The sequence below is a fragment of the Cyrtonyx montezumae genome, unplaced genomic scaffold, assembly GCF_038088225.1.
Source record: "Cyrtonyx montezumae isolate F1298 unplaced genomic scaffold, pur_monq_1.0 scaffold_12, whole genome shotgun sequence".
NCBI classification, from domain to species: Eukaryota; Metazoa; Chordata; class Aves; order Galliformes; family Odontophoridae; genus Cyrtonyx; species Cyrtonyx montezumae.
In genome coordinates, this window is record NW_027071848.1 from 3,930,650 (window position 1) to 3,948,517 (window position 17,868).

The window sequence follows — 17,868 nt, forward strand, 5'->3', positions numbered from 1 at the left end:
ACATATCAGACTCTATCCTCCATATATACAAAAAGACTGTCCCAAATTTCCTGGAAAGGAAGCAGCTTCTGTTTGTGTGTTGCCTTAGATCCCCATTCCAGGTTGTCCCTGAATGCCCTGGAAAAAACAGATGGGAGTTACACCACAAAACAAGTCAGAGCACTGGCACAACTAAGGGAAAACGTATTTCAGGGCTAAGGACCTCCAGAAAGAGAAAAAAATTAAAGTCCTTTTCTTTTTATACTACAGAATATTAGTTCCAATTCCCAATCAGTGTCCATAGAAATATGATGCAGAGTAATCTCATTTCTTGCATAATGGGATTCTACATGGTTAATAATGGCAAAAACGAACAGCCACCTGCAGAAGCCACAGACAACAGCTACAAATACCACTGGTGCTATTTCTACATGCTCTCAAGACAGCATCTACATATATTGAAGAAGGGTGGGTAGCAATATGTCAAAAGGAAACTCCTTCTCATTACAAAGATGAAGGTAACAGCTTTTGGAACAGCTGTTACCACAGCATATTCTCTTCCTGGAGGTCAAAACATGCTGTGGTGCACAGGTGTGTGTAAGTTCAGTGGACTTTGGATTGAGTTGTGGTGCACAGAATAGTTTGTACTGCTCTGTTACAAGTGGTCACATGTACAGTCAAGTCACTGGGGATGCAGCATTTGCTGACACAAGCAGTACATCTTCCAGGCTAAGTGATGTACAAGATTATCCTTTTAGGCTTAATTGTTTGTGTTCTATGAAATATAGATGGTGCCAGAAAGCCTGTCATCAGCTTGTTAGTTACTTGGTAAAGTCTTTCCTCTTCCTCCCCTCATTTTTTGTAAATGCAAAAGTGATAAAAGAGATTTTCTCTCTGTTCCTGCTGTGATTTTCTTTACATCCCATTTTAAAAACCCTAAATGATTTTGGCACCTTACAAATCTACTCTTACTGTACAGCTGTCTTGTAGACCTGCATCAACTCAAGTTAGTTATCTCTGCATTTTAAAACATCACTTTGGAAAACAGCTTTTGAGGTTCTCCTATGTTAATTTTTTTCCATAAATTAGGTACATGGAAAGTGCAGCAACAAATCAGCTGGTGTGAAAGTGTTATACTATGGTAATCCCAGCTGCTTGATGCTCTGGCACGCACCTGCCTTAATGGATAAGTTTTTTGAATGTGTACAAAAAGCATTGATATCTGCCAGTGTGTCTCTACGCATGTGAAAGTCATACAGATGCCAGTGTCGTGTTATAACTGATACAACCTTGGCGCTACCAGTTGGATTATGCTGAGTTACACTGCTGAAAATGTATCAGTAGGAGAGAGGGCGCCAGGACATAGGCACTCAATAGGAGCAAATCTTCACCAGCTTTTCCCTTTAAACTTAAAGCACAGCAATGAGTCTGAAGAAATGGAGATTTTAAAGGTAACTTGTTCCTGCCCCATTCCTGACACATCAGAAAATCATTCCTGATTTCACAGACTGGCGGTCTTTCAGTCCATTTTGTCCCACCCCTGCTCCAGCTGGGACACCCAGAGCAGAGTGCCCAGCACCATCTCCAGGCAGTTTTTGGAGATCTTTGGAGATTGGCCACCAGTATGTCCTAGCTTCTCTTGTACTGGGGGCCCACATGTGTATGCAGTACTCCCGCTGTGGTCACACCGATGCTAAGTAGAAAGATCATGCCTTTGGACCTGTTGGTGGAAATTCATATAATGCAGCCAAGAATATCATTAACCTTCTAAGAAGCAAGGGCATGTTGCTAACTGATATTCAGCTTGGTATCCACCAGGACCTTCAGATCTTTCCCGCAGAGCTTCTTTCCAGCTGGGTGTACCCAACATGTGCCTGTACCTGGGGTTTTCTCCCCAGGGGCAGGACTTTTCACATTGAACTTCATGAGTCTGGAACTTCACTCCTGCACTTTTCCTCATTGAACATCAGGAGACTGTTACCAGCCCATTTCTCTAGCCTACTGATGTCCCCCTGGATGAAAGCACAACCCTCTTGTATATAATTACGGATTAATAATAATGTAATAATCTATTTGATCAGGCAGCTGCATCTACACTTCCTTGCTTCTGCAAAGAAGACTTTTTATAAAAAAGAAACAACACTTTTTTGAATCCTCTGGTAATTCCAAGGACACTGCAAGTAGATTATTGATCACTAAGTGGTTGATGAACTTTTTGTACTCATTTATGGGCTGTAACAGTTCAGTCCTTCTGTTTTGCCTGTCCTTGAGTCCTTGTGCAATTTTATCAGGCAGTGTTATATGGCCCTTAATGTTTGTTTTGCTTTCAAATGAGTGAAAATATAAAAGTGTGTGTTATTATTATTCTCTTTCTTTAATCTTTCTCTAAAAGTTGGTCTGATTCAGACCTTTAATCATCTGTCTTTGTCTGAATTTCGTTCAGTTTACTTCTATCTTTCTGGTGCCAAAGTGCTTAGAGATGAATGAGGAATTGTATTGCTTTATCTTTTTTTTTTTTTCTCATTAGAATGCTGGTGAAAACCAGCCACATAAGACACAAATTAGTTTAGGCTATTCAAAATTTTTGCCTTTTCATATAGTTTAACCCCTATGCTGCAAGAGTTTTAGCTTTTAGCTACAATGAATGGATATTGTGATGCATATAAATTGGAACAGAAACTGCACTAGGATGATAGTATTAGGCTTGCTGAGCCCACAGCTTAAAATGAAGAAATGGCCTGTGTTAGACAGCCTCTCAGCTTTGTCTCATCACAAGTATTTCTTTCTGTGTAGCTGCTGGCTGAAAAAAAGGTCGCTCTTGTACTTGAGTAGGTCATTGTGCCTTCTCAAATTATTAATCTTCTCCAAATTATTGTCAATAAAAAAAAAAAGTGAGTTAAGAGTAAGCACAACCCAAATTTGAGTCTCAATGATTAATATGTATTTTTTAGACCGCAGTATGGTGCTCCTTTGAATATATTATAAGGGTTAGGTCTTGCTTATTCTTACACAGGAATTTGGAGTGTCCTTGGAATTTAGCTGCAGAGCACAGACATAATTGTAGATGTACTCTAGACTTGTCCATGGCCAGTTGTACAATGACGTGTTTTCTTAACATGCTGATGTTAATTTGTTTTCCTGCTTTCCAGGAATGGAATTATCTAAAATAAAATATATCACAGTATCTTTAGGATTACTTCATATTACAATATATAACTTTATTTTTCCTGAGCAATTTACATTTATGTAGCAAAATTTACAAAACATTTGGGCAAGGCCAAGGGTGCAACAAAGAGAGTTTATTAAATTAAGCAAGTCAACATTTAAGAACGAAATGAACAAATTCAGTTGGACTGAAGGTCCGTTGAGATTCACTTAAACAAACATGAATTCGCTGCTTGGCAAAATGTTTGGAGTAATAGAGAGTGTAGAATTGCTCCTCTGGTACCAAAACAAGGGAGATATTTTGTACTTACTCAGTTCACCATTAGTAATATTGCCATTTCTAAATGAAACCTGAACTTGTTTTCATGGAAGGGGGAGAAAATGGTGCCAATAAATACTTTGACAGAGATCTGAGTTGTGTAATTCTTTACTCATTTTGTTATCTTTCTGTAAGTTCCCACATGAGATAGGCTGTTTTTTAATCATTGTATATTACTGTTACTATACTCCCACCTTTTAAAACCTCTGCTCCAAACTTGATTTATGCCCTCTTGATTCTACCATTTCTGTTACACCTCTTTTTCCATCTTCGGTAGTATTCAGCTGCTTTTCCCTCCTAAAGGCTGACTGTATCTCTGACATAGTGGAGATCACTTGGTAGAGCAGAGTTTACTCAGAGCAAAGTACAATCCTATTTTATGCTTACTTTGACTGACTGCAAGTCACTGACTACCCTTGTTCAATAGAAACAGCAATTTTAGCTTATGGAATTTAAAAGCAACCAACTAAGTGAATCCTTTGTGCCTTCTTCTGTAACTAAGTATTCTTGAAATGCTCTTCTATGCACACCAATGATAATTTTTTTCAGTGGAAAAAGACCACAACCTCCTCGGAATAGATACGGACTTTTAATAACAGACAGCTTTTTGTATTTATTTTGCACACATGCATACACATGCAAATACATTTCACACATCAGTTTTAATGAACATGCTAGACCAAGATAGTCTTTAAAGTTGGAATGAAAGTACTGTTCTTCTGTTTATTAACTGACTGTCATCGACCCAGTCAATGCTCAGATAACAACAACCAAGCCACCAGACTACTACTACCAGAGGGCAATTTTTAGTATATTTCTGCAAAGTATTCATGCTTTCCCACACTATCTAAACCTCAGGTAGAAGACATTAGAGAGGGGTACTTAATGAAAGCATAACAGTTTTTATAGCCACTCCTACCTTAGAAGTCCCAGAGGGTAAACAGGTAGATGCAACCTTTCCCTCTGAAACATACAAATGGGATATAAAGACCTGTTATGTCACTTACTCTTGGTTGAAACCCAACATTAATTAGCCACTTCTGAATTGAAGTGATTGAAACGATAAGCCCTCAAAAAGTTCCTTAAATTTCTGCATCCTATTTAATAAAAAATTCCAAATGCACCTGTAGCTGGGGCTGAAGGACAGATGTATGGGGCAGGTATTTGATGAGTTTCTATTAGGGCATTTTACATCTTCAAATTTCTAGTTTTCTCATAAAAATAATCTGTGACTTATTTTCTCCTCTGTTAGGGTCTGTTCTACACAAATAGTTCGTGTGTGTGTGTAATATGTTCCTTGAATCTCTCTTGATAATTGTTATTCCTTTACTTCTTTGAAACGATTTTAAAAAACCTCTTTAAAAATGGGAATGTACCTCAAGAATCTCATTGACATTTTAGAAAATAAATTTGTGGTGCTCTCTGCCAAAGTGTTATATGTGTTTATCATTATGATGTATCTTCGGAAAATATGTAAATATGTATCAACCAGAGATAAACACTAAGGATTCATTGCTGACATATCAAATAATGCCCTTTACTTTTTCTCTTTATAAACAGATATTCAAGAGTTTTATGAAGTGACACTGCTAAACTCCCAGAAAAGCTATGAGCAAAAGATAGAAGAAGCAAATGAAGTTGCAGAGAAATGGGAGAAGACAACAACTGCTACAGAACATGAAAATCTTCAGAAAAGCCAAGAGGTAATTGAGCAGATTAAGAATGAAAATATGTATAATGTGTGAGATGTTTCAAGCCTGGCTATGGTTTCAAGTCCCAAGCTATGACATAAGATTGAAAGAGGGGCCTTAATTAAGGAATTAGTTGAAGATATAGAAGATGTATTGTGTTATCTCTCTGACTTTGAATATATCCTTAACTTCATCCTTCCAAAAATCATCTGTCAAAGAAGAAGAAAAAAAAACTTTTTCCTCATCCTTGATTTATTTTACCTGATACTTTGTGCGTGTGATTGCCCTCAAAAGAGTATAAATCTCCATTACTTGCTACTTACAGCTGAGATTATTAATACTCTAGTGATTGTATCCTGTGTAAAAATTGTAATAGGACTTCTCATGTGCACAGGATTGACACTGGGCTGTACTTCTGTGTAGCTCAAGTACACGTAGATTGTCAGCCAAAATCATTTCTGTATGAGAAATAGAAGCAGGTTATACAACTTTGGTTTTCTTCTGTAGCCAGTGGAAGGATCCAAAATCTTCCTTAGAATCATAGAATAGCACAGAAGAGACATCAAAGATCACCTGGATCCAACAGCCTGCCACAGGCTGGGATCCCTTCATTACCACTGTCTCTAATCTGCCTCTGCCTACCTCAATCTTATTAACTGAATTAGCAGTCTGAACTAATTGTCTGGCAATATGTTTGTACTTCAACAAACATGTTGAACAACCAGTCCTTCTCATCCTCAAATAAAACAAACAATCCTCCCTAAATCCACCAGAAAACAACAGAAAACCAAGCAATAGGTTATTATGTTCTTTAATAGCAAGACAAGAGTAAGAGTAAACGTGAACTACAAAACTGCCAGACCAGAATAAAAGAAATTTCCATTTTTGGTATGGAGAGAGAAGAATTTTAATAGCTGTCCACTGCACCTTCGAAATGTATCACTGTTTATTTTAAAAAGCTTTCCTCGTTTTTAAAAATGTGAAACTCAGAAAAAAAAATTGTAATAATATGAAACATTACATATAATTCTTTAAAAAGACAAATCAGGATTGCAGGCAGCTAGAACAAAACTCTCTGAAGAAATGAAGAAATTTATTGTAAAAATTAGTTAGCAGTAGAAGCTTTCAGAGTTAATGAAAGCAAGCATTCAGATTTTGAGTGAAATTAGAACAAATGAGTCTTAACATTAATGAATGGTATATCCCATGAATGATTTAATATTGGCGTCACAGTCTGAAGACACAACTAGCTGATCTCTGTCTTTCTTTTCCCCCACAAAGCTGTACATTTTAAAAAGGTGCAATAATATTCCAGCATGTCATCTCTTGAAGTCTCTGAAAAAGATAGTGGAACACATACTCTCTTTTTATTCCAGCCTCATCAAAGTGCTTGACTCTCAACCCCACCTTTCATAATTTCATTGCTGTCTGAGGGGTTAGTTCCTGCTCTTACCTTAGGGAATTTGAGCTCCAAATTCTATGCTGATATTAAAGGAATATATTGGACTAAATCCAAACTTTGCTAATGAAAATGATATTTGAATTTAAACCAAAACAATAGGAAACTGTTCTTTAGAAACTAGAATAAACATTTCAAGCTAGGAGGCTGGCACTCAGAGAGTTTGGGGCACCCTCCTTTTTAAATCTGCAGTCTACTTATAAACTGTAATGAGATCATGAAGAGTTTAGTCCCTTTGAAAAGTGTAACTACATATGCTTTTAGTGATTAGTTGCAGGCAAAACAAAGTATAAGTGTAGACTTTTGTTTTTTCCTTTACACAGCACCGCATACTATGAGCAGTTTCAAATCAGAACTGATTAGCACATGCTGAATATAGCTGCTGTACAAATCCCAGACAGTATGTTGCTTTCCATGAGAATTTCCTTATGAAAATGTAGCTGGATAATTTAATGTATGACATAAATTCTTATTCATGGTCAGTTCCTTATGGAAACATAGTTTTGTACTTTCCTTTTTGCTTATCCTCCAAATATGATAAGGAAAAAGCCTCCCTCCCTTGTTTCATTCAGTGTTCCCTTGCAATAAATTCCCAATAATGTTCATTTAGTCCAGAAGCCAGATTCTTTTCATGCCTTACTTCCAACTGAAACTTTCCTTGTTAATTTTCTATACAAATTGATTCTTTTTTCTGTATTTTTGTTCCAATCTTATTTGCTGGTTAAAAAAGGCAACCAGCTTTCACTGTCTAGGTCCGGTATCCAGTGATTCCTCCTTTGTGTTGATATATTTACTTTTCCTAAAGTGTTGACTTTTAGATAGCAGAAAGCTTTAATTTTCGGTTTGCAACACTGTGCAGATTTCCCTTGGTATCACAGGGATGGCTGGCTTCTAAACCTTCTCTCCTGTCATCTGTGGTCACCATAGTGGTCTTCACTAAACCAATGCTTGACCTTACAGCTTACTGATACTGGATCTTCATCAATTAATGAAAGGGTCACAATCCATCCTATAAAGTCCTGTCATTCTCAGAGAGTGCCTCCGAAGACAGACATCTCCCTAACTGAGAAAAAAGCATATGAGAACTTAGGGCAGTATATTAGAGCACCAAGTATTCCAGAACCAGTTGCATTCAGATTAACATGAATGATATCACATATTGCCACTGTTTGCAGTGTGCTAACAAAGCACGCTGGGATCCAGTGTTATTTACTACTGCTTTTTTGTTCTCACTGCTTTCTTCATTTTCCTGTTTCTGTTAAATTCTGTACAGTTCAGGTACTGACCCTGAAGGAGCTCCTGGCCCTCATGAAAACATTAAATGTTCTGATATGTATTTAAACAACTCCTTTGATTTATACTTTACCACTAACTTTGTTATATATTAGAATGATAGATGGCATCAGAGTTTCCAGATACAATATTTCCTACCATCATATTATTTTTGCATTTCACCCAGTACAGAGACTAAATATATGTTGTAATGTATCTGGCAAAGATGTAAATACCATAGATCAAAATAATTTCAGTGAGTGGGTGCTACGGAATAAGAAAGGAAGAAAAATATATATGACTGCTGTTTTTTTTTTTTTTGTGTGTGTGTGTATGTGAATTTATCCCTGTTGTTTTCACTTCAGTAATTCCAAGTTGATAAAATCATCTTTAATTAGTAGTTAGTTTTAGAACCAGTGAAACTGTTCTGGGGCAAGTTTACTATTCAATAAAATGTTTTCTGGGCTCTACTTTTGGATGCTCTTACATATTTCATATACACATACAGCAAGAAGGGAATGTGATATATCATGTAATAAATAGAAAAGCCCAACATGTTATCTGTGGTATATGAACTCCAGAATATAGCTCTGAAGAAGGTCTTTAAATACCATGCTGTCCATTCTCTTACTGTAGGGCAGATCAACTGTATTTGAACTGTTCCTGACATATGTTTGTCTTACCTGCTCTTTAAAGCCTCCCATGATGGAGAGCCCACAACTTTTCCAGGTAATTTATTCCCTCACTGCTAGAAAGTCATTCCTGAAAGACTTATTTTACAGCTTGTGTAAAAGCTGATACAACTTTATTTATGAAGAAGTTATTTACTTGAGGTCTTCTCCACAGATGTGAGGAATCCATATTCCCTTCTTAACCAGAGGGGATCAAGTAATGATTCTTTTGCCATCCATAACAGTGCACTAAGCATGACACCAGCAGATACTATTTTGCTTTTTTGATGATGCAGTGTTTCCAATTGATATGGAATAATTCAATTGTTACTGGGTCATAATACTGACATGTGACTCTATACCTTAAATTGAGGTTAAATTGATTAGCTGAGAAGAGACTTTTCTTTGTTTTTGCTCTGATTACTATTTAAGTAGAGCTTGTTATGTTTTCTTTGGCGTACCTAAGGGTGGAAACTTCCATCCTCAGCAGGTGCCCTAACATCATCATTGAAGAGTGATAGATTCAAAGCCCTTTTCCCTGTTTCTCTCTGATCCCTTCACTACCATAAATATATTCAAATCTGCATAAGGCATAAATAGTAAGATACCTACTCCAAATATCTTTGTGTTCATTCCTCTTCAGCGTTTTTAGGGGAATACTAGAACAAGTGGGATGCTGTGTTCAGCTCAAGGGTTGGTGGCACACAGCAGACAAAGTGTGTTCTGTGATCACCTAATTGAGGAGGTATGCCAGGAACATGCAGACTGAATGCTGACAGTGCTCAGGCATTGATATGCTTCAGATATGCTCCTCTGGGAAACAACCAAATGCCAAGTAGCTGCCTTGAGAAGATGGCTATGGAGAGCTGACATGAAGAAGATAACGTGCATCTAGAGGTCTGAGGCTCTCAACCACTTTTAAGCTGAGTCACTTCAAGTCACAGTAATAAAATGCCTGTATTGGCTTAAACCAAGTGAACATTATATTGTCTGTGTAGCAAAAGCCAGGAGCAGATGCTCAGGGAGGAGTAAGAAAAGGGCAAGCATGTATAATGGGTGCTTTAGCCATTTTGCAAATCCAATCTTAATTTGTTTGGACTAGAAGCACAGAAAGTGTTCAGTACTAGGAAACTCAGCATTACCTTATTTTATAAACATTCAGCACAGTATTCACTGCAGCTAGCATGCTGATTGGGGATGTGCCCAATCTGCTGCTGGAAATCATGAAGACAGGGTTTGTTTGCAGTTTGATTGCTGCCAAAGAGCTTCATTACTTCATTGTACCAGTGTTGTAAGCATTCACAGCTTGAAAGTGTGTTCTTCAAATTAGGGCTCCTAAACTGTCCCCTTTGGTAACAGTTCTGATTTATTTTCTCCCCTAGGAAATGTGATAGTGATTCAGCTGGATATGGTTTAACCTGAGGTCTTCCACTTATCAGAAGAGGACTTTCCCCCTTACCCACTTACAGGCCAGGCTGGGGAAAGGCATTTGCGTCTGCTATCAAAGCTTTGCAACTGTGCAGCTGAGATCAGATGGTTCCTGATGTCTGAGAGTGGGTGCACAGGGCTCAGCTTGGCTCATCTGCTTAGCAAATGGTCACTTGCCTTGGAAAAAAACTTCTTCCCTCTCAGTACACTGCATGGCCTCGAACAGTTTCTAGATAAATGATGCTTCTCCCTTAAAAACTGTGAAGATAGATGCAATTAAAACTGTGAGATGTTCAGAAAATGCAATAATGGAGAACATAAAAGAACCTAGATGGAGGTATCCATCTGGTAAAACAAAAATTGAATTGCTCTGTGACAATAGTAACAGTGCTTGAAGCTACAGGCTTGTGCTCACCTTGAAAGGCTCACTTAAAGACGTAAATTTAGCCTTGTTTTAACCTCTGCTCTTTTAGCTTGATGTCCACTGCTACTTATTTCCGGTCAGCAGTGTTTTGACCTTTATTCTGGAGAAATGGAGGTGAAGGAAAAGAATAGTTGGCTGTCAATCTCACGTATAAATCTGCTAGGTGAAGGTCTGCTTGTCCCTGTGACATGCATGGAAAGACTGTTTACTTATAGGGAATATGGTGCAGATCCTTTTAGCTTACTGAAGAAGAACCATTTGCAATTACTCTGCAAGTTTGGTCACTGCACATTGATTTCACATGTACAGTCTACATTCAGCTCGGTGTGATATAATCACTTCTAGACAGACTCCAATGATTCCAGCTCCCCATCTAATTCCTCTTGTTCATGCACTTCTTATGTTTCATAGCTCATTTTGCAAAGACAGTCAAATGCAGCATGCAAAATGAATCCTCCTATTCCTACTTGCTTTCAGGAATGCCTGCTATGCTTGTACTCAGCTTCTATAAACATTGTAATTACTTATCTGTCCTTTAAGTCAGCTCGTTAAAAGTTCCAGTAGTAAAACCCTTAATTAAAAATCTTCTGCACATTGCAATTATCAAACTATTAATCTGTTTCACACTAGCAGCTTGTCTAGAAGACTTGTAGGTGCAAGACCCTTCTGTATGTGCATTTAAAAAATCAGTCTCTGGATTTGGGTTTGTTTTCCTTCTTTGTTAACTGGGTACGGCCTAATTTGTATGGCTCGGTTTACTCCTGAGTCAAATCTGATTCCATTTAAGTGATACGTAATATGCAAGAGTCATTAGATGTGATCAACCATAATGCTTCATTAAAAGGATTCAAAGCATTCAGTTTTATGTGAGTTTCTTCACTAGATTTAGCTCCTACAGCATACGTTTATCTGATCAAATGCAATTTATTTCTGTGGGTTGATTTTGTACCGGAGCCAATTCTGTTTGGCACTGAGTTCTCCTTCAAGAAAACAGCAGTATTTTTATAGGGTATAGGGTAGCAGTGGCATCTTGGTTCATATATTGCTGCTTTATATCCCTTTTGCACCCAAGAATAGGTAACACCCTTAACTAGTTAACTGTTAAAGCAACGCTGGACCTTGACTTCACAGGGATATTTTTAGAAAATAATTTGGAAATTTTACTTTTTGTGTACTAATAGGAAGGCATGCTTCATCTGGAGAGATTTTATACATTTGCCTTTTCAAGTGGTTTTATAATGTTTAGAAATGGGTAACTGCAAAGTCATTGTGTTATTAAAACGTTATTTATAAGTAACTGCAGCTAAATGTCTTACCCACACTGGGTATTCATACTGGGTCTCTATTTATAAATTTGTTATTTGCTCTGTAGCTTGTCAATAACATGAGTGCCAGAGCGTCTGTTAAATGTCATCTTACACTTGCTTCTGAGTGTGTTCTAATGTGGTCAGTTAATGTTTTCATATCAAACCAAGGGGTTACATGGATACAGAACAATGTCGTCCTGTAGGACAGAAATAGTCCAAAACATGGGAGTCTCTCCTCTTTATCTCAAATTTCTAAAGAAGGAGAGTTTTTAGATTAGAGTCTGATGCTAAGAGTATGGCTACATGTATGTTAGGGATTGGAAGAGGCTGCTCAGTGATATGGTGGAGTCACCGATGCTGGAAGTGTTCAAGAAGTGTGGAAACATGGCATTGAAAGACATGGTTTAGTGGGCATGGTGGGGAATGGGTTGACAGTTGGACTAGATGATTTTAGTCATTGTTCCAATCGTAATGATTCTATTATTCTTTTTTTTTGCTCATTTATCAATGATGGGCAGCTCAGCACCACCATGCTGTTTTCTCCCACTACTTGACAGAACAGGGGAAGAAAATATGATGAAGAAAAGACTCGTGTTGAGATAAGCATGGAGAAATCACTCACCAATTACTGCCACAGACTCAACTTAAGGGAGATTAAAGTAATATATTGCCAAGTACTAACAGATTAGAGCAGTGAGAACTAAAAGCAGACTACAAATGTTTTCCCCCCACCCACCCACCCACTTCTAATTCTTGGATATGGCATAAAACATCCAACTGCTCACAGGGTGCATCCCTTCAGCCCTCCACTACCAAAACCAAGCATGTAAGCCCAAGATAGTATATTATGCTATCTCCTAAAGAGACAGTTTCTGTCCCCTGTTGTTTTTCCCTGAGACAGACAATGTTATGCTTTTGCCGTCAACTTGTGCTTGAAATGTTAGACATGATGAGAAACAAAGCTTTTCTTTTGTTGCCCTTGCTCATTATTTTAACATCACTGGAACATTAGTGTGCCTTGCATGAGATTTTAGAGGACTCACTGGTCTGATAGGTCCTTTCTGACGGAAATTTTATTCAGTTTGACAATTGTTTCCAACTGGAATTAGTGGGAGGGAGAGCAGAACTGGGATCTTGGCATTAACCCCACTAATCGAGATGAGCAGTGATGAAAGAACCACATCCACCATACTGTGTTTATTTTTTTCTCATATGTACATAATATGCCTATCAAACAAGCTCTATACAGTTTTCTGATCTAGGATTTGTTACATCTGCAAAGGGTTGGGAGCAGGCCAGAACATCTGCTAGGGACTAGAAATGATACTTTTCCCCAATGAAAATATGACTCAATATTAACTACTTTTAATTAAGCAGTGAGTCTCCATTGTGACAAGCAGTGAGGTCAGGCTTTGAGTAAATTCCACTTTGGGTGTCAAGGTAAAAAATAGTATATACAGTAGTCTGTGTATGAAAATATTATCTATTATAAAGCACTCACAATTTTACCATATTATATCCTCTTTTCTAAGATTGATTATGTTGTAAGAAAGCCTGTTGTTGTACCAAAGCAATATTCTGAAAAAAATTACTTACTTAAAAATATTGGAATATCCCAACAGGCTTCTACCACAAGCTAGCATCATCTCCAAAGTATATGTGATATAATTTAATGTTTTTAGTGAGATTCTGAAAAGTTATTTTTTTACCACCTGTAAAAACAAATGCATCAACTCTTAAAAATATAGTTCTTTGCCTTGTAAAATTGTTAAGAGTTCTGTAAAATTGATATTCAGGGATGACTCTACACTAGTTAAGTTTCGTTCTAAAAAGTATTTTAGAGCAATTTGTCTTACTTACATGTTTATTAATTCTGATCTTTCACCAATCTGAGCAACTAAGCAAGCGAATTCACTGCTCTCCATGTGCAAAGGACATGGGTCTCTACAGAGTGGTTTAGGAGACCTTTATATATTTCTGCTGTCTACCAATACTTCTTTATTAAAATGTTTCTTCAATAATTCCCAAGAATAAAGAAAGATATTACCCCAAGACTTCTGGATCATATAAAGATCACCCTGAGAGTGATTTCTTGGATAGATGCATAAATCTCTCCTTGGTAAGGTAAATATATAAGTAAGTGAAAAAATATTGTTCCTGCTTTGTTTAGATTTTTATAAACTGGGACAGGTACTTGCAGGTTTTCACAAACAATAAATATAATCCCAAAGGCAACAAACTGGGAAATGAAAGCAAAACTGTCAACTCTAAGATTTCATTTTTTCTTCACATTTTATGTGCATAGAAGTTACAAGTGACATGACTAGAACCACAAGACTTTGTGCATTTTCAGCTTGTACAGTTTATTCATTTGACTGTTTAACTATCAAGCTGTTACAGGTTATGGTGAAAACTGCCCTTAGTTTAGAGGACAGGAACAAGAGGTTACTGCTTATTTTCTGTCATAGGATTTAGGTGAATAAAGGTCTTTTTCTAGGTCCTTCTGTTCTGAGAAGACATAGGTTTCACTCTTATGCATTCTCTTTCTTCCTAAAATAGCTTTTCTCCTATGTTTCTTTCTCCTATGCAGTCCATTTACCCAGCCAAACAGTCTTGTATTGAGATCACTTCCTCGTCTTTTTTCTGTAACTGTATTTTTCTTGCTGTTGGAAGCTTCTGTTGACTTTCATATTTTCACATAAAAACTACTTAAAACCATTTATCTTATTTCAAGGGCATGCCATTGCCTGTATCCACTCTGCATGTCTTGTATCTTTTTTTGTTATTGTTTACCTCCGCTCCTTTTCCTCATCTTTTCATGAAATTTTCAATCAGGGACTCTACTGAAATATCATGGAATTTTTCTGAGACTGAGGAATATTTCTGCAGCACAGAAACTCTTCTGAAGGAGCTGCAAGACTATGTAATTTCATCATTAATACTTTGTCCTATAGGATAAGTGGTTGCTGCCATAACAATCATGATTTTTTTTTTGACATTCTCCTTCTGTTGATCAGAAGGAGAATGTTTGCTTGTGCTTCTTCAAATTCTGCTATCTTGTAGTGAAATGGATAGATTGGTGGCTGTGTACTAACATAAAAGAGGTGTAATCTGTGGCTGGAATATCAACGGCCTCACCTATCTATGAGGTGCTGATTCCCAGACCCCAGAAAACTGGTTTTACAGTTGAGCTCTAAATCTGAATTTTTAATATGCATTTAAACATGGGATTTGGGAAGAATATTAGGTTCAATGAAACTCGTTATTTCATCAACCTGTGTAGATCTATACAGTCATGATGAAAAAAAAATAGAAGGATGAACACCTAATGGTTCTGTATAAATGATTTCAGCAGTCCAGCCTCTGCTTTGCTGATCATATCCTCCTGGTTTTTGGTCAGTTCAGCCTTTATACTGTATCATAGAATCAAAGATCTTTTGAGTTGGAAGAAATGTTAAAAGATCATCTGGTCCAACTCCCCTGCAATGAACCAGGACACCTACAGCAAGATGAAGGTGCTCAGACAAGGACACCACTTCAACCAAGCATAAGTGTTTAGTCTATTGTTGCAGCTGCATAAAGTTTCTTTGCTAAAAGGAAAAACCAAACTTACGAAGGTTTTCCAGGTTCTCCAAGTTCTCCAGCTCTTTTCTCAAATTTAGAGGAGCCTCCATGATTTCTGAAACACTGCCATGTCACTGTATTTTTATGTTTTGCTCAAAGCTCAGCACTTTCAGGTAGTCATCTGCCTTAAAATTTTCTGAAAGAGATAACAGCTGTGCGAGCTAAAAAAGATTAAATCTGGAGCAACACATGTAGTGGATCTGAAATCCCTTTTCTTGGAAAAGCTTTTTGAAACTCTGTGGAAATAGCAATGGCCACCATTATTTATTATTGTTTTGATGAGCTACTAAAATAAGCTTGTGCTCCGTGTTTTGGAATTTCCTAATTCTAAAGACAAGGACTGAAAGGATCTGCTGAGTGCTTTCAGGTCATCCCTTACATCAGACCAGTGCCTTCTCACACATAATGTGGTGTTGTGGTACTTTGTAGAAAAACAGAGGTAACAAAACAGCTTTGTCTCTTCCTAAGGAGTAGGAAGATTCGTGAAAGACATATGCCACCACTTATGTAAGCAGTTTTCTTTCTTTTTTCTTTTCTTTTTTTGAGATGTCTTGTACTTTTTTGACAGCTCCCAAGGGCACCCAGTTGAATCTTTGCAAGGTCAGCAGGAAACTTGTAACTAGCTCTTACAGGATGAAGGATGCTGAGTGTGTGCTGTTGCTTGAAACAGCTAGTTTTCTGCAGTTACATTTGTACTTCTTAATGCTGTTTCTTAACTCAGTACCTCTTTATTCCTTAGCTGGCTTCCTTGCTTTTGTTCCCACTTAGGTAATGTGCCTGACACACATAGCTGCTCACACTGAACATTTCTGTTACTTTTGAGAACCAGAATTCATATATTGCTCTTCAGTTTAGTTTATGGTGACCCTTGGACCAGGAACGAAAACTCCTTGTACTGATGCTCTGTTCTATGACAGCTGTCACAGAGAGGGTAGGGCTGATCTGACACCCTTGCTCAACACTGGGCAGAAAGGAGGGCTGTAGCTTACTGTTCAAACTGTAGTGAACCTGGAAAAACAAGAGGCTTCAAGTCCAGTTTAACAGTGTTTTGTTGCAGTCCAGCCAAACAGCAGTGAAGACTTTCATTGTCTTTATGAATTATGACCAGACTGCTGGCCACAAATATATGAAGGAAAGTTCCTAGTTCACTACATCCAGGAAAATAGGCAGTGTGATTTTTCCAAACTGTGGAATGGCATCACTGATTGCAGCTATTTGGCTTAATAGTGGAAAATGTGTTTTTACCAGTAGCTTTGAAGAGTGTGATACTAGAATTGAATGTGGCTCGTAGGAGTACCTCTTTTGAACCTTGTTTTACTAAGCACTGCACAAGCAGCTATCAAGAAGATGACTGCCTAACTTTATTTTTGATTAAGAGCTAGTGAAAAAGCTGGACATGTGCTAGTAACACAACAGGTTACAACGAATTGTGTGTACATACAAAGAATAGCTGACTGAGTTGTGTTGGCACTAATAACCATCATTTTTTCTCCAAGGCTTCAGAATATAATCAGAGCTGGAATTGGAGCCTCTGCTAATGAGAACTGGGGTTGCAGAGGTGTGGTTCCTGCTATTATCTCTGTGTTCCTTCAGAAGGGCCTCATACTGCTTCCCTGCATGATCCCTACTATTTTCTTCTCTGAAAAAAAAAGTCTTCTTGTTCCTCACAATTTAACTAGAATATAAAGATGATTAAGGATATTTCCAGCAAACGTTCATCAACACTGAAAATATTTTCAAACAAGCTTTTCATCCAGCACTCCTCTAACCCATATATATACACCTACACCTGAGTCAGTCAACTTGACGGTGCACACAAACCAGCAAGGAAGAGAAAGACAAGTCTAGGCTGCCTAGACACACTTCAAATGCATAAATCTGCAGTCAGCTTTAGTGCAAAATGTGCAGTCAGACGTGGTTCTTATGGGACTGAATTTGTTGTGTCATTTAGGCTCCCCTTCTACTAGTGTTATCTGGACCTTGGTGTCAGTGTGCTATGACAAGGGCACTGTTTCTCAATTAGAGAAAAATTAGCTTTCACTGTCAACTGTGAAGAGTTCCTTGTCCCTGTAGGATCTCAAGGGAGACATCCATGAACAATATGGATGATGTATTGTGGTATATATCTCAGGAGAGTTAAATGGACTCAGAAGCTTCCCCCTTGTCACCCTTGGCACTGCCCTCTATGTGAAGTATTTGCTCCTTTTTTCCTGATGCAGTTGCCAGTGATGTTTATTTAGTGCAGTTACAGCTGCCCTTACACAGCTACACTTCCACAGTCACAAGCTCAGAGAATCTGAAAACCCTGCATGGTCTATAACTTTATAATAACCTTTGTCTGTGCATTAATAATTCTTGGATTCCTCATATGAAAGCACAGGTTTGTGCCATCTTCTCATTAGTCAGTGACAGGTCCTCATCCAGTATTTAATTCGTGATTGTGGTCACAAAACCAGTTGTTAGGCACCTCCATGGAGACAGTGTTCTGCAAAGCATCTAGGGAATATCTGTTTCCCCTTTCACTTTACA

General features: G+C 37.8%; 1 protein-coding gene across 1 annotated transcript in view; it reads left to right on the forward strand.

Annotated features, from left to right (window-relative positions):
- The window catches only part of DLG2 (discs large MAGUK scaffold protein 2), a 1,006,374-nt gene that overhangs the window by 113,011 nt on the left and 875,495 nt on the right, over nucleotides 1-17,868 (forward strand). The window contains exon 3 of the mRNA XM_065729952.1: nucleotides 5,024-5,166. Within this exon, the coding sequence (XP_065586024.1) occupies nucleotides 5,024-5,166 (143 nt within the window). The remainder of the gene's footprint in view (nucleotides 1-5,023; nucleotides 5,167-17,868) is intronic.